This window comes from Typopeltis vanoorti, chromosome 8, assembly GCF_054136105.1.
Source record: "Typopeltis vanoorti isolate ZY-2024b chromosome 8, IOZ_Tvanoo_1.0, whole genome shotgun sequence".
Classification (NCBI taxonomy): Eukaryota; Metazoa; Arthropoda; class Arachnida; order Uropygi; family Thelyphonidae; genus Typopeltis; species Typopeltis vanoorti.
This window is the reverse complement of record NC_143556.1, coordinates 126,251,734-126,276,946: the sequence shown is the minus strand read 5'-3', so window position 1 is coordinate 126,276,946 and position 25,213 is coordinate 126,251,734. Positions and strand designations below refer to the sequence as shown.

At 35.8% G+C, this 25,213-nt stretch overlaps 1 protein-coding gene across 1 annotated transcript in view; it reads left to right on the top strand.

Moving 5' to 3' along the window:
* Window positions 1-25,213, top strand: part of LOC150104336 (uncharacterized) — a 232,070-nt gene that overhangs the window by 135,197 nt on the left and 71,660 nt on the right. The window contains exon 3 of the mRNA XM_090396301.1: window positions 15,217-15,357. Coding sequence (XP_090252427.1) covers window positions 15,217-15,357 — 141 coding nt within the window. The remainder of the gene's footprint in view (window positions 1-15,216; window positions 15,358-25,213) is intronic.

Below are 25,213 nucleotides of genomic sequence, written 5' to 3'. Positions count from 1 at the left end.
AAATCACTGGTTTTTGGCGTAAAATAAATTTTACGGCAGGTTACTACATATGAAATACATCAATCTGAAAAAAAAATTGCAAAATTAGATAATTCTTTGAAGAGCATACTGTATAAGAGTTCGATGTATTTGACATTTTCTGAAGAAACATCTTAAAAGCATTTATTTAAGTTAAGGGATATTACGTCCCATATTCGTAGTGCAAACTGAGGCAACTCATAGTAAGGATGCAGCAAGCTCCGATCCGTAATACAGCTTCTAGGAGCTAAGTTCACATTATGGGTAAATACCAAGAATAGTGATCGGAGCTTGCTCCACCCTTACTATGAGTTGCCTCAGTTTGCACTACCAAATGGGTCAGGTGTTGCACTATCCAGGTATTTCCTTGCGCTTGGAATCGCCGAACTTTATATAGTTTCTATATTCGGCATGAAACTCTGAGTTTCTTATTCGGCTAAGAAACAATATGGGATGTAATATCCCTTAACTTAAATAAGTTCATGTCGCCGAATTGAAGCCTTTGGTTCTTCATATAATTAGTAATCTTAAAAGCATTTTATGAATATATTTTTGAAGCTACACATTTTGAAAATGTGAAAATTTTGAAGTGGTGAAAAAATTTAATTAAATTAAATCACTTTTCAAATATTTGTGAACATAATATAATAAGGGTTGAAATATTTTTTCTTTTATTGCTCAAAACTTTTCCGAGGTAATTTAGGACATTTTAAGGCTTCGTGGGGTAAGGCTTTACGTTATGGGACACTAGGTGAATGTAAGCGTAAATGATGCGAAGCCACCAGATTATATACAAGTAGCAGAGTTGTGAAGATACTCCAAGTGCAAACTTTGTTTGCTTACACTTGTATAAAGAATTAAAAATGCCGAGAAATTTTGTTTAATTTACTTTTTTCCACTTGGTCACAAAATTTCTATAGCTTCGTGAATACTTTTTTCATAATTATATTTAATGCTCTATTTACAATGATTTGTTAGGTACAAGATCAAGTATTCATTGTTACCCTCTGATGGACAGATATGAACGAAAAGCGCCTTTTGCTCTATGCAGCCATTGATCGGACCACAGAATGACAATCGCACAATGCCTGCTCGAACTTGCATCTGTCTTGTTCGAGGGGTGCTGTTGAAAAACAATTTTGCATTGTGGTTGAGAACAGTATTCTCCTTATAACTGAAAGTGGACTACTCCCTACAAATTCTAACAAACGCACATGACTGTCTTTTCTAACCCACCTGTTATTGGGACTGGAAGCGCTGCTTTACGCAAACCGCTCATTTGAATTTTGTGTTGGGCTTGTTGGAGTAGATAAATTTCATCAACTAAACAATTGACTTTAACCAGTATACTGAAGCTGATGTTGCAGTTTCCTTTGGGATATTGAATTCGATCGCATGCTTGTAGACAATCGCCAGCGATGGTGCTGGTACACGTCTTCTGGATAGGGCTGTTCTTTCGCCTCGTATTTTTCTGCTGATTTTCAAGGTCGAACTTGAACAGCGAAATGCTCAAATTAGATAACTTTGACCATACATTATAAAGTAAGAAATAACTTGAGCATAAGTGATTATTCGCATATCACTTTGCTTTTTAATTTAGTCTTCAGAACAGGTATAATTGGTTAAGACAAACCACGAGAAATTTTAGGTCACTCATAGTATATATTTCTCGAGTATTTTTCTGTCCCGCACTTTTGTTTCTTCCGTCAACCTAAAGTAAATGCAAAAACTAAGAATTGCTTTTTGTCACAACAAACCATTTAATAAGGAAATTAAGAAATCCTCCTTCAATCAAATTAGTTTTTTTTCTATGCATTTATGGTGACAAACATTCCTAAACAGTTGATATTAGAATGATATAATGTCATTTTGTCTCATTAGTTATTATGCCATTCGAATTGGCTAACACTGAAAGATGAATGTAGTAAGTATCATGGGCTTTCAACCAAACATCGAAAATACATCAATTATTTATAAAGGCTCATATTAAAAGAGTTTACCTTATTCCCTAGTATGGTAGATAAGTATATATAAGATGTATGCGACCCATGAGGTGAATAGATTAGGCATCACCAACATAGATGATGAATGTTTTCCAATAACAGAACTCTACAGTATATGGAGCCGAACATGTCATTTATTGCAATGTTTAGATAATTAGAGAACCTTTCTCTAAAGATTCGCAATGTGAAGATTACTTAGCATGCGCGCACATTATGACATCGTTATTAAGGTAGATAAAGGCGAGTGAACGGAAAAATCAATGCATGAGCAAGCAGCTTCCCTTGGTTATGACAGAATATGTGCTGCTAGCAGGGAGAAAAGGTCAAAGAAATATTAAATTTGATGGCTATAAAAATATCCTGAATGTGACGTGTTTGGCTGAAATAAAAGTGTATTATTGGGTGCTTCACGACATTTTTGATAAGTAGGAAGGAATGATTTCCTGGTAGAGGTAATGGGTTCATCCTCGATAACCGTCACATATATTTGATTGACAGTTCTTTTCGGTCCGAAGAAATGTGTTATGAAATGAATGCACTTTGTATTCTGAGCGCTTCAGTTCAGTGCACAACATTTCTTCCACAACAACATAATTAAAAAAAGTAACCAATTCAGAATAGGGAATTGGTTCCTTAAGTTTGGGGAGAAGTGAATGTCTAAATAGGGCAAACCTTCCTTAAATCTAAATTGATAATCAAGAGTATAAAAATATTTCTCTAAGCGAGGCATAGGGAAAAAGTAGAAGATAACAAAGCTTAGGCCTATTCTGAAGATTTCATATTCAGAATCCTTAATACTTGAATTTACACATAAGTGTAAATACAAATATTAAGGTATTACGAATAAAATAAGTGTAACTGCAAATGAATTTTTTTTTCTTCTTTATCCTCTTAAGGGTATAGATATTCGAGAAAAAAGCAAGGAAAATGAGCAGGTTACTTTCAAGCCAACTTATATTTATTAAATGTCAACGTTTTGAACAATTTGCTGGCCGAGTGGTGGATTCGAAATCCTACCCTGGCATGGATGTCTTGGGATTGCTTTTAGGAGGGAGGTGAATTTCATTGCTTGGTGTGACCATTTTGCTTCCTGGAAGCCTGAAGTGACTGGCCTATTCTATACTAATGAACTGTACGTTTACCTCCTTTCGTGGGCGGGATCATAACTCCCCCAACAAAATTCATCCGCACGTTGGCATTTCTGAATATGCGCTGGGAGTACTGTGCCGAAAATGGTAACGCCAAGTCATGCTTAAGTCCGGAAGAGATATTCCAGTTCTATTGGTTTAGAAGAAGTCGACTGATAGATTTCTCCGTCATGGACGTACCATTCACAAGAGTGGATCAAAATGCAAGAACATCGCCGTCGTCGGAAATGATCATAAACGTTTCATTTCGTAAGACCGAGGAAGCACATGTGTGAGCGAATGCAGCACCTCTAGTTTTGTGTACCTCCTTTTCTAAAAGAAACATTGTGCAGCATTCTGCGCAAGTTTCTCTACACGTTTCTATAACTTGTCTAGAAGTATGCGATGTCAGTCAGGAGATTCGCTGTGCAGAATCTATCCTTGTGGGAAAGACACACTGACCATTCTTTTAAAGAATGACTACCATCTGATTATAGTGTTTGATAGTAACTAAGGCTGAACACTCGTGCTAAATGAGTGTTCAGCTGAACTGACTGTACAGTTTGAGTCTCAGCACTGTAAAGGTGCTACAAGAATAGTATGATAATCCCAATGCATAAGGGTGGTGCAAAGACTGATATATTCTAACTATCGATCTGTCAGTATTTCAATTGGGGTGGTGAAGATTTTGTAAAAGTTAGATCGCTAACAAAAATGGGTTTACAGAATTCATACATTGTAGTGAACAGCATGGATCTGCTAAGGGAAGGTCATGTTTGAGTCACATTTTATGATGTGACGGTAAGTTAGACGCGGGGAATAAATACACCGTGATGTTTTGGACTTGGCTAAACCGCTTGACAGGATTAAGCATGGAATGCTGTTTCAAAAGTTGAAGGATATGGAATTCAATTATAAACTACTAGTTTGGATAAGATGGCAGACAGGTGTTAAATAATGGTGTATGGGAGATTTCGGTCTACAAGATTTAAAGGGACTAGTGAAGTTCCTCAGAGATCCATCTTTGGTCAATTGTTATTCAAGTTTTGAGTTAATGACATTGGGAAAGAATTGACAGGAGACATACAGCTATTTACTGACTATGCAGTAATAGGCAGATTAATCAGGAATGAAGGATTCGGATAAGCTGGAATTGTGGGCATCTGAAAGTTACTAACATTGAGCTGATAGCCAAGGTACAGTTATGCACTTTGGTATACAGTAATGAAATATTCAATTGCATATTATATTAGCCAGATTATGCGTCAAAAACTGGCTACGCAAGAATTTGAGTTTCAGTAAATGGCGAGTTGCAATTAAGGGGGCATATAGCAAAGATTACGAATATAACTCATAGGGTAATTACCATACTGAAACGAACATTGACCTGTAAAAATACAGAAGTCATTTTGGCACTACAAGGTTTGATACAACCTCATATTGGCTATCGCAGATCTGGTTTCCGAAGTAATGCAAATGTTCAAGTTGCCATCAGGAGAAAGAGGGATATGATAGTGACTTACCGACTTCTGAGAGGGTCATACAGGATACCATTAGATGGAATATTTCATTTTATTGGAGGGTGGGGAGAGGGCATCCATGAAATTTGAAAATGAATGAAAATGAAAATTACATACGAAAAAAAAAAGGGGGGGGGGGAGCTAGATTTTTCTGGATAAGAAAAATCTAGCTTCCCCCGCGCGCCAGTGGAATGAATTGCCTTTTTAGGCTGTGAGTGCAGTTTTGCTATGAAGGAATTCAAGAGAAGGTATGGTATGGTATGGTGTGGTGTGAGTGATAATCCTCGATGAGTCGCTGACTCCATGGAGGTCTCTTGTAATAATAGTAATAGCCAACCCTATGCTGTTAGGGAACCTTAATAATATAAGAGAAATTGGTATCTCTACCATAAGATGATAATATAATATTCTTACATTTTTTGTAATTATTTAAAATTTAAATTGTTCTTAAAATTCCTTTAACTGCTATTGCTATATAGAACTACACAATAGTAGTGAATGCTTTTACACATTAAGATAGAAATTAGAAATATTTTCTTATTCTTCTAATATTAACCCTACGGAGCATGGTTCATGTTAAATCTTACTATGCACAGAAACATAAGCTTAGAAGAGAAGGCAAAACTTGCATTAATTAAGAACGAAAATTAACATTGACATTGGCGAATAGAGAGAACTATCAGTACTTATTCACCGTGATAAATATCGTTTTGTGATAATGTAGGTTGTGCGATTTGTTTCGGTCTTTGTGCTTCTGCCGTTATTTTCCCGTCATCACAAATGCTGTGTGATAAACGGAATATCGGCTACTGAAGAAGGATAGAAGAAAATGAATAAATTACCATTAAGAGCTTCATTACGGTTAATTAAGAATAAAGTGCAAATGAAGTAAAAATTATATTAAATCTAATGTTAGAGCACCGTTAATTTGATTGAAGCTTTTTAATTGAAGCTCTGAAAAGCAGACTTATTAAAGTTCTCGGAGCCAAATTAACGCCGCTATCAGTAAAGCCTAGTTTTTCATTTAATATGTCGGCAATAGTTTAATCCCCTCCTCCTTTTGGATATTTCTTCCTCGACATGAATTTAAGCGTGCTTGCCAATTCTTTAGTGTCATTTTTATTTGAATGAATATTTTGTAAGTGCTTAGTATAATTAAAAGGCACTTTTAATCGTCCATTTCGTCATTTTTATTGGTCTCTGTCGCACAGCATTGGCGCTGTATAATCACTTCGTCGGTCTTTCATGCTAATTCAGAGAACTACATAAAGCCCACATGTTTAATTTTGCGATGGGTTTAATAGACCCTCCCAGTTCTTAGCTCAAGCATAATCGTCAGTTATGAGAAGTGTCACAGTATACCGGCGATAACAAATGTTAGGAGCGGACGGAGAGATTGTAGAAGCACTTGCTTCTGAGGTTCTCTTTGAAAAGAGGCATTGCAAGTGGGAAAACGTAAATGAAAGATGATAAAAATAAGCAGTATATCCTTTGAAAGATGAGAATGTATCAGGATTTCTGTTTAACTAAAATAGAAAGAGCAATATCAGGGCGATTTTTGTAATGTGTCGTGCTTTTCAATACTTAAGTAACATGATATGTCATACTTAAATTACATTCGCGAACACAAATCATTGAAATGGTTGACAAATGTGACTCCACAGGAGTGTTTTTATATAACGAAGCCTGTTGAACAGTAGTGCATTGTTGTTTCTATGTTAAATATGATAAATTGCTCTACTCCGGTGGAATAATTGCCTGGATTAGTGAAGTTTTGCAGATTCCAGGCAGTGCTCTTGACCCATAAAGTGCTTAAACCTGAATGGAAGAAAATCATATTTTTAGTGTTAAGGAAAGTCAAAGGAACCACCACGTTCCTTGGACTTTCATTACAGCGTGGGCTTCTAGATGTGCTTAATGGATGCCTGCTCCCTAATATTAATAAGATTAAAATATCAGGAATAAGATTGTAAAAAATAATACGTAAATAGCTAGTTTGAAGGTCCTTGAAACAGGAATACTTAATGTCATCTGCCAAATAGGTTTACTATGGATAACCTTTCCCGGCACCGTGAACAATTTCGCTTTGCTCAGTCACAACGCAAAGCAGAGGGAGGGGAGTCTCTGCACTTTTCTGTTGTTGAAGGTCGTAATGACAAGTTTTAGTATTTACGTGGATTACTAAAGCAAAATAAGTTGCATTTTTTCATTTACATGATGACAAAACACAAACTGGGGCTTTACTTCCATTACACTCCTTGGCATTGACCTGATTCCCCCCCCCCCTTTTTTTTTTTTGCAGTTACTGAGGCATGACACATTGATCTTATGTGAAGAGAAATAACAGGGACATTCCAAATAACTGACTACTGAACATAGTTATTGATCCACATGTTTCTCTCTTCGCGTTTTTTTTCCCTTTGTTTCAGACACCGATCTGACTGAAGAAAGCAGGATGGACTCATTTTAGATAAAATGCAATCCCGTGATATTTAATGGAAAATACCATTGTAAGCATTTGGGATTGCTCGAGTAGTTTTCTTTACCGTGTAATGGAACTTCCCATTGAGACTCCCGTTACCAAGACGCGCTGATTTCAGGTCACGATATCAGCCATGAAACGATAAAGCCTACGTTTTGGCTGTTTGTTGGACGAATTTTGTCTGCTTGTCAGAAGCGCCTCTATTTTTTCCCCTCATTGAAATTGTGTTCGAGTTATATTATCCCATCTTCATTTCAAGCACATAATCTATTAGGCTAAATTACATATTTTAATCAATTTTTTGGAGATACGCAATTGAAACAGTATAAACTGCTCTGTGTACATAATTTATATACAGTGTATATATATAAATAAAGTAACGACTTTCTTTTTTTTTAAAATTTAACTCATCGGACAGCGTTATTGCTCTTACCACGATAAAAATGAAAGCAGTTATAAAATTGATCCAAGCGACAGATATAAAGACGCTTTTTCCTGTGGTTATTGATTAGTTTCCAGTAAGTTTCATACAAAACCTCGCTCTAAATTTCATTTTAATCTCTTTTTTTTCACTGTGGAGAATAAATTGATGCCTTCAATTTCAGGATGAATCAGACTTTAAAAAAATATGTGCTGTTTCCATGGTTGATCTATTTTCTCATGAAACAGTTGTATATAAAGCTTTGCCTAAACATTAATAATAAAACATCAGCGGTTTTATTTTTTAATATTCCTCTTATTAATAATAAAGCATAACACCGCATGTTTGAGGTTGTAGTAGATGAAGTATTACATTTTCTAAAATGCGCCGGAGTAATAGTAGCACTAACTCACTCTCGAGGGTTTAACTGCACTAAAAACGATTAATTTCCACAGATGTTACTCCATAGCACGCTTCTAATGCTGAGAAATGGATGATCAGATGCTTGGTGGGCAGATAAGGCTCTGCTGGTAGAGTCCTCTCATCAATGGAATATTCATTTTTTTTTTTTAGTGCATTCGGGAAAGCTAGCTGTGTGATATTTGTACAATCATTACTACACTGAAATCCATTTCTAGCAACAACCCAGAGTTTTTTCGCTGCGAGAAATATTTACGCTAATGAAGTCATTTCGAGTGTCACGAAAATTCTTCCCATACGATAACGAACCATCCTCCAATGCCTGCTCACTTTTTTTCCTGCACCATGCTGAATCTAAAACAGCCATCCTGCTTTCCAGACACCACTTTAATCGGCATTTATTGAGGAAGCAAATTTGGAATTTGTTCACGAATACGTCGACACTGGGGAAATGTATATGCAATGGAGAGGGCGGGGGGAGAGACTTCCACAGATGGTTAAATGAATGAGCAATGCTTAACTATTATCACGGTGACTTACATAGCATGCCTGAACATTGTTATTTGTTCAATTTTTCTACATATTACGAAGTCTCGCGTGCTTATTTATGGATGAGTATTACAAAGAAAACGTCTGCTTTAAAACTAGTTATTACACGTATAAACTATACTGTAATTATTTTACAAATAAACAATAAAAAGTGTGTAGCCAAATTGCAGTTCGCTTGAACAGAAAACTTGTACAACATGCGGTAAAATTATTAGAAATCTGGATTATGGATAATATATTTCTTTCAGCTATTTTAAGTTAAGTCTTACTACTAAACAACCCAAGAGAACAAGATCTAAATCCCCACACTACTCCCTATCCCACAATGCATTCAGGGCACTTGCGGGCGCATTGAACATCACAGTGTTCTTATGACTTCATTTTTTATCTCAAGCAGGTTTGTCTGTTGGCGGGATAAAAAAAAAATCCTACCATCCCCGTATGAGACAGGATAAGTTATGTTTGAAAAATCTCTTGTAATATATTTTTGAATGCAATTCATAACTTTAAATGTCTATTATTCTTCGCTTCCCGTACATCTTTCACTTCGCTCATATTCCTTACATCTTATAAATTGTCCGACATTTCGTATTGAGTTATTCCACCACACTGTTCCACTTGGACCAAGTTGACACGACATATCATTCGGAATTACATAATCTAGAGAATTCCAGCATGCTCGAAATATTTCTCTATATTAACATCATTCCATTCATGCACTTTTTATTGAAGCTGCAGTAAAATGCCACCAATGAACTTTTTTTTTGTACGTAAGTAACGTCGAAAACACTAAGAAATTCTTTCTAGATTTTAGCATGTAGTTGTTTTATATTTAAAGTTAATGAAGTATGGTTCTTTTCTTTTTTTTTAAATGCATAATTTTGCTGTCAAAATTCTGATGCCTGCACACACACACACACACACACGCGCCAAAGAACTTGCTAGCAGAAAGCTGTAACCATATGTGGCACAGTATCATAATGTAGGCAAGATGACTTCCGTGCATATAATACAGAGAATAGCCGTGTCGATTGTTATTTAAAGTGTGAAACATAATTAATAGGAAAGAATTAAAATGTAAAACATTATCAAGTAAATTCGACTTCTCTCAAATAATGATTTAAACTTGAATGGAATTTTAGCTCTTCAAATGTTTTGATCTTTAAATGTTTCTTGACAATTTATTTCGGAATAAGTAACCACTGGAAAATTTAGTAATTATGAAGTATGATACCACCTTGCGCTACCTTTTAGGTTTAACCACCTTTCTATTATGTATGTTGTGCGGATTCATGCTTCATATCCGTCGAGAGAATTTACGCAGTCAGCGGTAGCGAAACTCGACAATACGGCAAATCCAAAAATAGCTGTCACCGACAGTTTTTCAAATTGCTTGAATTCATGAAATTTCAGTTCACTTCACAATTCAGCATATGTGAATAAATTAACGAAATGCTACCTACATTTCAGAATTGCTAAACCAAATGAATATGCTGTTGATACATAAAAAAAAAATGACTGAGAACAGAAATTTGTACAGAAAAAGAAAAAAAATTAAAATTCTCTTTTTCACAAGATCCACTTGGAAAGAACAGCGGATGCTTTAAGCCGACAAAAATTCTTCAGATTACTAGCTTTCTAGCTCAGGTTTTTTTTATAAAACTCATGCATTGAAATATATGCCTCTCCAGAAATGCCGATTCATTTCTTTACAATCTGTAGTTACCGTAGTTGGAATTAAGTCATTGCTGATGTGTACTGAAACTGAAAAGCAGGGAATGTTTTCTCATTCCTTACGAACAAAAGAGATTTAATTGAAATCTGAAATTCTATTAAATAAAACAGCTGACTTTGAAAAGTCTAAAAATTGGAGTTAACAAAAAATGAATGTCAAACAGAATGTATCTAAAATTAATTTTAATTAAAAATAAAAATTTAATTTTAAAACGAGCTTAAAAGAAGTTAAATTATTTTTTTAAAAAATAATCGCTTAAGCATCATTATGTAATATCAAATATTTTTTTACTATCTGACTAAAATTTTGATCATATTAATCAATAGACGAAAGTTTTCAAATTATGCTTTTGATTGCTGGTCTAGAATGGAACCTCATAAAAACAGAATGTCAAATTCATGATTGAAATACCGTGCTTGGAAAGAAATCAGCAGACAACATAGCGTGAGGAACATACAGCCATGGCGCATGCCTTAATAAGGTGGACCTTTTGCTGAGATGACAGCTGCAATCCTACGGGGCGTACTTTCCACAAACGTACGATAGCTATCAGTGGGAATTTTGATCCATTTTTCCGTATGCATGTAATGAGGTCCTAACTGTTGTAGGGTGGATGTCCCTTTACCTCACCCGACGATCCAGTTCATCCCACCGATGTCCAGTAGGATTGAGGTCAGCATCGTCTTGCTGAAAGAGAATGGTCAGTTCCGTTAACGCTGCATGTTGGTTCGGGTAATGTAGGGCTAGATTATTGCGGTCCTACCATGGAAACCTATGTCTAAGCATTGGTTTTGAATTTGTGTGTGTGCATATTCATGTTTCAGTCGATGTCTGGAATTCCGCGTTTAACGTGTCGGCCGACGAATAGCGGTTTCGTAGCACTCTACGGTCACTTACGGTGAGACGTCCAATGCTGGTAGCACTTGAAGTTGACTCTCTGCGCATACATATATCACTGCTTGTTGAACTAGGATGGACCAATTTGTTAACAACAATTTACCGAACAGATAGGCTAGCAACATGCATGACCTCCCCGTGGGTAAGAGACGCCTTTGTTCAAAGTTATATTTCAGCGCCGCCATAAAATAAAATTTGCAAATTAAAAATGAAATTAATTTCAAGAAAATTTTATTTATTTAGTATATAAATACAAGATATATGTACACAATAATAGAACATCTCTATTTTTTTTCTATTATCACAAAAAATCGCAACACAATTCAAAAGTCAGTTGCACTGACTTGGGAGCATCATATTCCTCTTGGTATTTACTGGTTGACAAAACGTTTTGATACCAATTTCTGAAGATTTTACTTCTTCCTTTTTACGTATTAGACCTAGTGGCCTGTTACAGAGCTGTCCTTCGCCCTTCCAAACCACCCCGAGAATAAGGTGGTTAGTCCTATGTCTCACAGTGTGTCTTATGTGTGTGGATGCTTATGTTTACGGGGCCGGTTTGTCTGTTCTGGGGGAAGAAAAACCAGAGTTTTAGGGTGAAAAAATTCCCTATCTCCGTATGAAACCGGTTAACTCACCTTTAGTCGAAAGAGACCAGATAAATGTTCCTCAGGCCACGGATGGGAATCGAACCCAGGTCTTACCGACCAAAGGGCTTCGACTATACCGACTAAGCTACGGAGGCTCGGAGGTTTTTCTAATAATAAATACAAAAAATAGAAATGCTGGAAAAATACGTTTTGGTATTGATTGCTGAACATTTTACTGCTTCAGTAAAATACAGATGGAAAATCTCCAAAGCTCTAATTTGAAAGATTATAACGATCAAAACAGAAAAACATGAATCTGACTATTCCTTTTCGTTTCATAATATACGTCGTTTACAATGGCAAAGCCATTTGACCACTTACGATCAGTGCCATTTTATTTAGTAAACGGTTGGGCTCTGGTCTAAATAATTTGGACAATAGCATCCTCGAATTAGTATTGAGAGCGATAGGCGATCTGGTAAGTCAGGAAGAATTGACTACTTTTCTACATTAAATTATGCTTGCGAAGAAAGTATATTCTAGTTTAATTCTTTAAGCAAACAAATCTTGCGGGTGCAGTATCTTCACGGCTACGCTACTTATATATAGAGACGGACGACATCGACATCAGTACGTTATTATCCTATAACGCAAACTCATGTACTTTTCATGCCTCTTTTAGTGTACTATTCCTCGGACAGCAAGCATGAGGTACTTTCATCGGTACTACTGGATTTGGGGCTGGAGACTTTTCCACTCTTCCGCAGAGGTTTCTGTGAAAGGGACGATTCATGTAATCGTGTGTCTGCGTCGAGTGTGATTGCCGCTTGCTTAAAAAAAACGGTGTGTGTGTGTGGGGGGGGGGGCGTCTTATCAAGTTTGTCGACGGATGATCAGCTCTATAGCCTAAGTAGGTTCGCTTGCGCTTTATTCGGTGGAAGTGTAAATTACTAAAATTCGTAGCATCTAAGACCACTTGAATTCGTGTCTACTCCCTGATAAACATGGGTGCTTTTCAACGACTCCACACAGCTCGTTTCAGACTTCGAGGGAACGGGTGGGGGAAAGGACCACTAAAAGTTTCTTAGTAATTAATACTTTTAGAAATCGCAGTTTTACACTTCGTAACAGTAGTTGCAAAGCGCTACATTCTAACAAATATTCTTGCTTTTTCAGTCAATCGCGTCAACTATCGCTAATACTCTGGAATTGCATATGCAATTCAGTTTGATTTTCCATTCTAAACAATAACCACTAATACTGTAGAATAAATCGCATAATGCACCTTTCAAGGGAGAAGTGTGTAGTTTTATTTGTTTAGGTAAGCCTTTGAATTACGCAACGCTTTTGTTGGTTCTTTTATCAAGTGACAAAGCGTGAAAATCTCAGAACGGCGGCTTGCTTCTCAATCATAGGGACCTGTTGGAGAGAATTTGGAAAGACAAATCGATTGAGCCATCAAAAAACTGGCAGTCCACCGGCACCGGAAATTACCAATGGGATACCAGAAGGGAGGGAGGAGTTGGGTAGTGATATCCCCTTTCGCTTCATTATTGATTTTGTTTCTTCTTTCAAAATGCTAAGAAAGTTCAGTCTCGTTTTGTTTTTATTCGTTCTCTTTTTTATTTCGAGTACTAAACCTCGGTCAGGATGATCACATTCAGCCGTGTCTCAGAAAGCTTGCCGATTATAATCGCTTAAGAATTCCTCAAAAGAGAAAAATCAGTTGCTAGTAATGATTGTCCGTATATAAAAATTGAGATCCACAGGCCTCGGTGATTTTATTTAAACAATTAATCGACAAAGCGGCAATTTTAAAACTGCCGGATCAGCTTTCTCCTAAATATGTTACTCAAATGAATTCTAATCACGTCTCTCATTTCGCTTAAGAATGGGAATAAGACAGAATAAAAACAAGGCGAAATGAGAAAAAATACGAAGAAACAGCAGTTACAACTGTTGACCTGAGAAGCTACATGTTAAGTAATGCGAGCATTTTAGTTAGTTTAATAATTAAGGTGATGTTTCTTCTCTCTCTTAGCAGCATCTTTTGAAACATCTCATTCTTTGCAAAAAGGATAGGAGGAACCTCAATGAATAGATTTCCAGGTATTCGGGTTCTCGCTGCATATCGTTCTTTTCTATCCGTGAAAAATAAGAATATAATGGAATCAGCATTATTATGGTAATATTTGTTTATTCTGTTACTGCTAAAACCCATGCTCTAATAATCAGGCACATGTTAAACGCAAAATCTTAAAGTAACACTGGTAGCAGTCGGGCATGACGATTAAAACTTTTATGACCTTCGACATTTCACTACTAATATATTAACATGACAGATTGATTATAAATGTTTGTATCGCTAATGCTACTTCACTTGTTTCATTTCTTATAAAAGACAGAAGTATCCAATTTTATTTTTTGCTGAAGCAGTAATTTTTCTTTCAACCGCATGATGGCGCTATCTGTGTTAAGCTAATGGGTACTACTCAACGAAAAGACCAGTTCCTTTGGCCTCTGGGAATTCCCGACCTTCTCCCACTAGACGTCTTCGTGTGGCGATCTATCAACATACATTTCACCATTGGTAAAGTCATCGCATCTGCGAATGTGTAACCTAGCAAGACTTTGGATACAGACTGGATATTTGGCGACTTACTAGGAGGCACACATAGAATCCTAGTAACCTATAACATATATACTCGGAACATAATTTTGTGTTCCTGACGATAAATGTTGTTAGATTAGGAATTATACAAAGTAGCTTTATACATAAGAATTTATGACCAGCACAACTTCTAGCATTTCCAGCAGCCGCAATGCATGACTTCCATTAAGGGCTCAACTATAAATGAACACTGCTTAATGTATCATGAAAATCCGATTAAAATCATGTACAAGGAAAGTAAATATACATTCAGTCATGTTAACTAATATAATAAATACACTAAAAACCAGCAGTACAATACGAAAGGTCGGAAAACATTGAGATCAGCGTCAGACACATATCACTGTTATTTTATTTCCTACTTTTGTATTTATAATAAAACCAGTTAGAAGATCGTTGGTTCTTAAGATATATACAGTACTATTTAGCAAGATATCTCTGAAAAGACAGCTTCATCCTCATGAAGAAAACGGCAATTTGTTATAGATATAAATTATTTGAATATCACTTTAGGGCGAGGAGATTATTGTTATTTGTAAATGTATATCCCCCACCTTTATAGACTTGAAGACATTGGCGTTGAATATCGTAGTTAAGTCTACCTTTATGCAACCACTATAAGGGTAAGATATTTCTCCAGTTGCAGGAATAATTTCGGAACATTTCATGCTGCGAGGAATCTGATTTTCCGTACTCCGTAGGTATAAAGGACCTCATGGTAGCTATTCGACATCAGTATCATCAGTATATTCTCATTATAAACTGTTTCTTATTTCTCAACAGGAGTTGGTTTCTTTATTGGAGAACCGTGCCAGACAACTTGCAACAACATCCTGTTTCACGTGTACTGCAACACCACCACTGGTCGTTGCGAGTGCCATGACAACTATCCAGTTAATATAGACAATAGCATATGTGTTAAAGGTAAGGATTTTTTGATTCCTAAGTATAACACTGGTTTTGTGTAAAGTCTTATAATCCTGGATTACTAATTTCTGCTAAATAATAAAACTTTAGATTACAAATAAATAGCCTTAGTTATGTAAAGTGAAATGCGCCTCCTTGGCCTTTCACGGCATACAAAAGTACTCTTCACAGGAGAAAGGTTTCCAGGGTTTCTCCAAATTTCCTGGACAAATAAATAGGTAGCTGGTGACTTTCAGCATTAGAAAATCTTTTCATGATTTCATTCCTCATTAGAATTTTTTTTTCCATTGTGATTCTCATCTATGCAGGCAACTAATCAGTAGGATGGTTGAATCTGATACCAAGAGATAAATTTCGTCTTAAACATACATATTAGTGGGGGATTTGATCTCCATAATCTGTTGGATAGAGACGCTGTCCACTTAGCCAAAACATGGCTTATCTCGAAGAAATAATTCAAAATGGTTACCGTAAGATTTGATCCACATTCTGAACTCATTCGAATGTTCTTTGTCAAGCTACGCGCTGTATAGCTTGACAAAGAACTGGTGCGTCTAAAATTCGATAAATCTGAAATTTCATTTCACATAACTGAGTGATCTGAATTGGATTTAGTTACTACTTCTACGCACCAATATCACGGCCGATTAGTCAGGGAATTGTTCATTCAGATAGTGGGCATTGGTAGTGCAATATGGGAAGATATGCGAGCTGGTTACCAACAGACCATACATTCTTTTCTAAATGTTGGATGCGTATGATATAGTTTTCGAACTTGCCAATCTACACAGAATACTGCAGATAGGGAATTTCTTGTTTCATATGGTCTGTTTTGAGTCAAGTGTATTATGAAAGAAATGGTAGAATTCGAACTGCGTACCCTTCAAGATGTAGAAACATTGAAAGAGGGCAGAAATTCCTTGGTACTAAGATGTGAGCTGCGGTGTGCTATTTGAGTACTGTTTCTTCCTCATCCAGATTTTGGTTATTGGAAGTTTTATACACTTTAAAATTGAATTATTCGTCGCCGAAATCTTTAGTCGCATTAGTTGCGTTTACATTATAATAGTGGTACGTTGAATGCACGTATCATTCTGCGGAAAATGTAAACGGAATGCCAATAATAATTGTAGCAATCTACAATAACGTATCTGAACAGCGTCGCTAGCTAGAGCGCTGCCGGGCTATGATGTTCCATTTCAAATAATCATTACTCTGTAAATTTTGAAAGTCTGGGCCAGATTTATTGTGATATGTCTGACTAGGAATGTCATCAAGAATGCGAAGTAGTGATATACTCGCTATTTATTTACAAACACACAAACTCCTCTAGAAAAGAAATAACAATAAATCAGTTTTTTAAGATTATCCAAGAATGGCAATCATGGATAATCGAGATTTCTTATTTCCTGAATACATCTCCCTGAACGCAGTTGTGTGAAGGTCGGTTGTGATTTTTACGATATTTTACTCAACATGAATAGCCAGTTATAAGTTGACTTAAGAAACCGATCAAATTGGGAAGCAAGTGCTGGCATACGAGATACCTGACATAAGGCCACCATAACCCACTAAACAAAAATCACATCTTAACCATAAAAATACTCGTTTATGTTTATATATATATATATATATATATATATATATACACACACACACACACACACACACAAGGGGGATACGCCCCCTGGAGCCTACAGCGCTCCCCGTGTTCCGGACTGGTAGGCCGGTTCTCCCTGAATTCTGATGACTCGACTTTTGAAGACTCGACACTCAGGGTAACCCCTGAGTTTCAAAACGTTTCAAAAGACGTGACATACAAACGTGACCGTGACATGCAGATGTGACATTAAAAAACTTATCAACTGTCCTGTATGTTGAATGCGTCGTATATAAACAGTGATGCAATTATATAACTAACTTTTCTTAATGTAACTTGGACGGCTGTTGTACTCCAAAAAACATAATCATGAAATGATTTCATGATTATGTTCTTTGGAGAGTGAATACACTAACCACTTGGAAACTGGGATTATTATTGACGGCCTGGTTGGCAAGTGGTTAGTGTATGATAATTGCTAATTCTAAAGTTGATCATTTTTTTTTAATAAATGCATTATTTGCTCTCGACATGTAAAATAGAGAATTGTTTGTCTTATAGAATACATTAGAATCATTCCACCTTTAGCTTAAAATACAGTACACATTGAAAAGTTTACGTATTTAAATGTGCTAAATTCAGAAGAATATACATATATTTGGAATACAATTGATACAATTGCGAAACTAAAGCTATCAGGCCCATGTTGTTTTTTCAGACAGTGTGCTTCTCTTGTGGGAGGTAAACCCGTGCCACCTCCATCCACGATCTCAGTCTTTAGCTGAGACGTCCTTATAATTTTTTTTCTTCTTATCTTCAAAGGGATTAAAACCTTGGTCTATTCAAATAAAGGAAACTAACGATGCCCTATAGTACCAAGTTATGGAGACTCCATTCAAAATAATACGAATTACAGCAGTTAATAAAAACTGAGTGATGTAATGATTTTAATGAAATTGTCTTTATAATTCATTTTCTATTAACTGCTTTCTTCGATGAGGATACACGAACTACTATTATTGCACGGAGGATACTTCCATGGAGTTCGAAGACTTATCATGAGAAAAAACGTATCCACGCAGTATCTAACGTGTCTCACCTTGAACTCATTGGTAGACAAAGCACTCACAATTGAAAATAAAGCCCATTCCACTCACTCGCCACACTCCAAGTAAAAAATGTAGTCGTCCTTTGAAAACCACACTCATTTCCCAGGGATGATCGCTCTTCTAGCCAATGCTGAAATATTTCCTTTGCTATTAAGTTACTCGAAGTGGTTTAATGTTTCTGTCATATCCTGCTTTTTCGTCTACCGATCAACTTTTACAAACTCACAAAGCGCCAGTTTATCATCATAAAGAGAGAATGATGAAAGAAGAAATTATACAAACCACTTGAATATTCTGTTGATTAGAAAAACTTTTTTTTTTTGCTGTATTTGTTTTCTGCTTTTTGTGAACATGGCAGGTAAAAATATGGCAACTAACCAATAAATTCAGAAATAAAATAACTGTGCGAAATATAAACATGATAAAATCGTGTATTATTCAACTTAATACGCCAGAGAAGTGGAAGGTTGAATATTTCTTACCCTGAACCGGAAGGAAAAGAATTTAAACATATTTAACATTTTTTTGGAACTGCTGTTAAAATAATTTTGATTTTGTATTTAAAATAAATAAGATAGGAAATGAAAAGCAAATCTCATCTTTCGTTCAGGTGCTAACTACAGACACGCCCAAAGTACATCTGTTTGAAATTTCAGCTAAGATAAAAATAGTAAAATATATGGCACCCCTGAAAGAAATGCACAAAATTCTCAAACAAGTTTCAGGGTTGTGAGCAACTACTTAAAACCATTTCAGATACGAAATTGAACTAATAGCTTTACTCTTTCTCTCTCTATAGAAGTGGGAGATGAAAACTTCAGAATCTTTGGACTGGTGTATCATACATATTCTCGCAAATTACGATTAACAAGTACGATATGGAAAAAAATAAATTATTATATTCAGCTCTCCACACTTTTAAACAAGAAATGTTCAGTAATCATTCTGATGTACCAATGAGGTGAAATGGTTGAGAATCACTGTACGTTTCATTTCGCAACGCAGTTGCTCAACTCCTTGGATGCCTACTGGTGATGTCTGGAATGGATTGAAGGAATGATATCTAACTTGCAGCACTCACTCCCAATACAGATTTTTGGCAAACTTAATTCAAGATCATAGTACGCTACTAAAGGGAAAGTCGTTCTGTTATGAAACAAAGATCGGTTGTCAGCGTTATCATACTGCTTTACACCAGGACTTAGAAAACATGAAGTAAAATAATGTTACAAGTCTCATCAGAAGTCTTTTCACAAGCATGAATTTACCTTCTTTTCACAGCCTATTTGAAATAATTCTGAATAGTCGCAACTTCTGAAAAATTCTTGTTTCACCCTCCCCCTCCAAAATGCGATGTTTTATTTTTGGTGTTTAACCCACTAGTGCAAATCTGTAAAGCAGCCCCCTCAAGAGACTGGCGTCGCTTAGTTATACGGATTTTCTTGCTTTCTGCACAGGATCTTGGCAGGATGTTTCAAGTCAGTCTAGAGATTGTTCTATTATTAAGAAAGAAAGATGAAATCTTTTTTTTTTTAATATTGAGATCATAGTTTAAGAGAAAGAATCTTCCTCTTTTTTTTTAATTTTTAAAAGTTCTTATGTAAAATTTTTTAAAATAAAGTTTTTAAGCAGTTTGAGTATTATAAATATCCTGGCTCTTCAGATTTATGTGCAGCATTTTACTTTTAGTCAAGTGATGGTGTACAAATTGTAGCTAATTTGGCACCTTCGAAAATGTATCCTTCTAACAAAACAAGAGGGGAAATATTTACATATTTAACTTCCGCAGGTCTAGAAATTATAAAATCGGCATCTTATAAAAATAAAGTTAAAACTATATGCGTGTGTACTGTAAAATTATATTTTACTATACACACGAATCCATGTAAGAAACGATCGTAGAACATTTTATAATCACATTGTCGGATAACTGATGAATTTCATTATCACACTTGATGAATCAATAACTGTTTTTGGACGAAGGACGTGAGAATAACTTTGTTTCGCCTTACTGTACCGAGTTCTACGCCAAAACACTTCTGAGAATAGGTTGGAATTGTGCCGAGTAGAATTTTTGATAGATCTGTTGATTTATTAAATTATATCATGATATCAAGGAATCATGATACTTATCTTACGTGATAAGTATCATGATTCCTACGGTAAAGTTACATATTAAAAAACTATCCAGTAGAAGTACTTTTGTAATAACAATAAAAAAATAACCTGACGAGACGAGTGTGTCAAAAGTTTAAATATATTTTATTGAATTCTATCATCCGTGACCTTCAGATATATAACATTATAATGTCCTATTGAAAAATAATCAAATCACACAGTTCACATGAATATTAGCGAAATAAGATTCCATTGACGTAATATCTGAATGGTCCAGCAAAAAATGAGCTAAATTGTGATTGGGGGGGGGGTGTCCATTCGATATATGTTTACATAGGTTCTGCAATGTTTGCTAATCTAATCCTACTGCAGATCTGAATTTTCGGTTCCACCAGGCAACGACTGCTGATGAATGTAATTCAAAATGAATAATACGCACATTTCTACTACAAGCTTCTATTGTGCATTGAGGAAGGATCCTCCCCCCCATCCTTTAAATGGATTACTTCAATAACAGTTTTGCTGGTACATTATTTAACCTCTTAAATCAATATCTGGGTTCGCAGTGCGTATTTTAATTGGCTTTTGGTTACAACGATTATAATAATCATTGTAACTAAACATTTTTTTCGGGTTTTATGTGGGTGAAAAAAAAATGCCTAATATAAGTGTAGAAAAAAAAATCCTTTTGATCACAAAGAGAAGGTACTTTAGTTTTAAACAATTTTTTATTCTATAATAAAGTAAAATTAAGCAATCATTTTCTGTTGAAGACGATAATGAATAAATATCCATCAGTCCTGACTCCAGGAGGTGTTCGTACATTAATATCAAATAATGCTTTAAGAACATTAATTGGATTTAAAAAACAAATAATCTAAAAACTGTTTCGATTTAAGCATACACCTGAAACCATGCAGTGAAATAAAATGTATTACAAATGTCAAAGACAAACACAAGACGCCTTGAAGTTTTTACTCATCTTTGAAGCAAACGTATGTTTAATCGTTATCCACAGAAACTATTTAGCTTCATGCACTACATGTGTTTATTAGTAGGCATCCGTCTCACCGAAGAAAAGATAAGGACGTTCGCTTTGTAAAGCTATTTTCTTCCGAATGCTGGGCTAATCGATTCCGCTGTTGCTTTTGACATACAACTGAGAGAACCCTGGCTCGGTTTTCTGTAATCTAATTGTAGACAGGGAATGAAATGTGTGCATTCGATGAAATGAACTGCCGCAAAAGCGTCTTCTGGTCAAGGGACAGTCGCATTTTGAGAAATTATTTCAAGCAGCGATGAACGCTGTACGCCTCTATTGATAAAGATCGAGCATGGTGTGCACAGTTGTTCTTAGTTTGAGGAAAAGAACTAGTTTTCGAACGAGTCTTCGGAATACGGTACTAATAAATTACCTTCTTGAATATAACCCCTCTCCTGACTTAGGTGTTTAATGCAGTTTAACTTTTTTTTTTTTTTCCCGTAAGAGGGATAATATTCTCGTGGTGTAAAATTGCATAGCAGTGACAGCAGGTGTAATTTATAGCACTTTTAATACAATCATCTTTATTTTGTTCGTATTTCAACGAAAGTAATTGGGATTCCGGCAGGTATTAACCGTCTCACATAAATTCCAATTTTCCAGTCTTTCTTAAATAGTGCGAAAGATATTTGACGTCATTCTTTCGCATGTTAGTCTGATAAAGGAGCCTCCAGGGTACACGAGAGTTCTGATACTCAAGTGGAAGAAGGAAATAATCGCTTTGTGGTCTACATAAGAGTGATTATGTTTCCCTGGGGAAACTTTCTTTTTGCAATTTCGTAATCAAGTTCTTTTTCGAAGTCCTTACATTGCACGTGATTGCTTGAAAAGGTTTTGTATACGTATCTAGTTGCGAAAGACGGAAGAAATGATTCTTCTATTTTGCTTTTCTTGCTGAAGGAGCATTTTGTAGTAAGGAAATCTCATATTCAAATTTAATGGAAAGGACATCAATTTTCTTTCCATTAAATTTCCTGTTTGTTGAATCTTTAATTTTAAATATTCATTTTAATATAGTTCTAGTCAAACGTTCAGAACTAAAATGTTCGCAAAGAAAAGTAATTGACTGAAGGTTCCTTAAGAGTAATTGTTGGTCGAAATTATTGGTCTCGTGATTGACGTACCCGCTCTCCAACCAACACGCTCTAGGTTCGAATCCCGCCTTGGGCATGGATGTTTGATTGTTTGAAAGTGGCGAAGAATTTCATTATTCGGTGTCAGTCTACTTCTCCGCTTACTGAAGGGGTAGCTTAAAGAAGTTCCATGTTTGGTCTCTACATTAGGATCCCAGGTTAGTTACCTAACCCACTTACGGTGCTAATTTGTGTGATAATTTAACCACCTTTCGTGGATAGGATCCGCATTAAAAATGTGTTTATTTTCTGTTATTGTATATGTGCGCGCATGTGCACAAAGAATGAATGATCAGGAATAGTAGTTTAATAGATGAGGTTTCTTTTGTCATGTAAGTCGACTTTAATGAATGAGAAATGAGAGGCGATTGAATTATGAAAAATAGACTCAGCGTGACAATGTTTCAAATATGACAAAAGTTCGCAAACTAATTGTACTTAGCGATTTTACTTAAAGACTGACGAAATATCGCTTGGCGATATTTGCTTGCGGTTCGTGCTTAAGATAATTGCATTTGCTTTGTCGTCTGCAGTGTCACAGTCAGTGCTTTATTCTATGAAGTCCATAAGTCCAACAATTTTTACCACGTCAATAAACTATTGTTTCCAGTGTCGGAGGCATGAAAAATGGACGAACTTCAACTAACCAAAAGAACAAGCTATCTCGACGTTCGTCAGTATTTGTTGTCAACAGAGCAAGTCGTATTTCGATCTTCTAGAGCAAAATCCAGATTGCCGTTGTCTCCAACAAACTGTCTGAGACCGATGCAATGCCTAGGTACTCCGTACTAGTTTTCACTTTGCTAATCACTTACTATAATCAGGGTATCTTAGGGATATTTTCCAGAGCTTTCAACAGGTTACACACCACTTAATAAATATTATTGGAAGTAGTAATAAAGGGAAGTGATTGGCATTCTACGTCTTAATTTATTTGCTGGCTAGAATGAACTGATTTGTATTATCCACTGTGACTTGGAATGACAGAAATTACTCTTTTATGAGACTAGAATACGTTTGTTTTTATCGACTAAATAATGAGGCATACCTCGCAGTGAGGCTATCAAATGTTTGAGTGGTGCTTAATAAATGTTGTTGAGCTCGAAAGGAACAATAATGGGCTTATCCTTGTAACTATACATCATTTTACTGCCATGCTGTTGCATAGTTTGTTTTTGAAAAAAAAAAAAAAAGCTTTTTACCATCGCGTTAACAGGAAAGTGTATATGCTTGTTTCTCCTTAAATACTTTCAAGAAGGAAGCTGTTTTTCTCTGTTTTTCATGATATCGAATTAGTATTTCTCCTTTCTCTTGCTGTGTATTCGGAAATATTCTCACAACTGGGCTTCATGAGGTATCTAAACACACCCCAAAAACACTCAAACTATTCTCAAATGACAATGAAATGAAGGTTATCTATTCTCCGAATCTGATGTATATTTCTGAACCCTTTGGATTCCCTTTAAGGACCATAAAGTTAGTGTTTGCAGGGTCGATGTCTTTCTTTATTATTGTTCTCGTATTATGCGGACTTGATTGTTAATGTTTATGTAATTTTACACCGTATAGCATCGCAACGGATATACACACGAATGATTTCCCATTTGCGTGTGTTACTTGGGAAAGACAACGCCTCTTGTATTTCTTTTTTTCACATATTTGGATGTCTAGAAATTGCTTAATTAGAAGTTTCACAGTCACACTATCTCATAAGAAGACAGATGCGTCTTTCATAAAATATCAGTCTTATTGACTTAGCACTTGTTTGGTGTAATTTAGGGCTGAAACAACTGTCTCTTTACTTAAAGGCATTCCGTATTCAAGAGTGTTATAGTAATTAGCAAGTCATTCTCCTTTAATAGGTTGTCATGGATATACTGCATACATTAGCGAAAGTGCAAAAGGAGTAATTAAGCACAAATAGGCGGAAGTACCTTTAAATGTCCTCATAACAAGTAACTTAAATCCCCCACTTAACTGAAAAATTTATTTAGAGAACAGCTGCTCACAATATAATGCGCATTGTGACTGTTGGATACTTTATTTGATTCAGAAGTGATAGTGCTTTCTGACTAAATGTGCAGTTTCACGCAGATGTCTAATTCATATAAGTTTTCTACTTCGTCAAGACTTCTACACTCTGTTATCAGGTTTAGTCGCATATGCTTTGTGATTGTGGTCACTTTCAATGCAACAGCAAGACAGGCTTGTAAGATTTTTTTTTTCTTGCGATTCTCAACAACTGATGGTTGTTAGCCTATAGTATTAGTACCGTGATTGGGCTAAGAATTTCTTGTACTTTTTATATATAATACGATATCCCTACTCTAGAAAACATGGAACTTTTCAAGCCACTTCCACTGGGCGATGAAATTCATCTTCTAACTAAGGACGATCACAAACATTTAAGCTGCAGGTTCTATTCCTATCGTGAGCATATTCGTCGGAGCGCAGATACCCCAACCACAGAGCAAACTTATATTTTATAGTGGTACAGTACAGCGAGTTAATAGGAGCATGTCAGTGTTTACATTCTTATTTCAGTATAGTTCATTAAGTTTAGTTTAAGGAACTGAATAAATGAATTCGGGATCTCAATTACAGTGGAGTTGTTTTACACAGGTAGTACTGTGGTATATTAACACGACTGCAGGGCGATAACAGATCCCTAATAAAATGCCAACACTCATTGACGAATCCCGAAACCACTCTTTCAACATTTTTTTTTTTTTTTTTTTTTGCTATTTTCTCCAGTAACGATGATTAGATGGCTTTTTCTTATCCCTGCGGCCAACGTTTCCTCGCTGCCTATTCTGTTCTATTTTCTCGAGACATTTTGCCCAGATCTTTC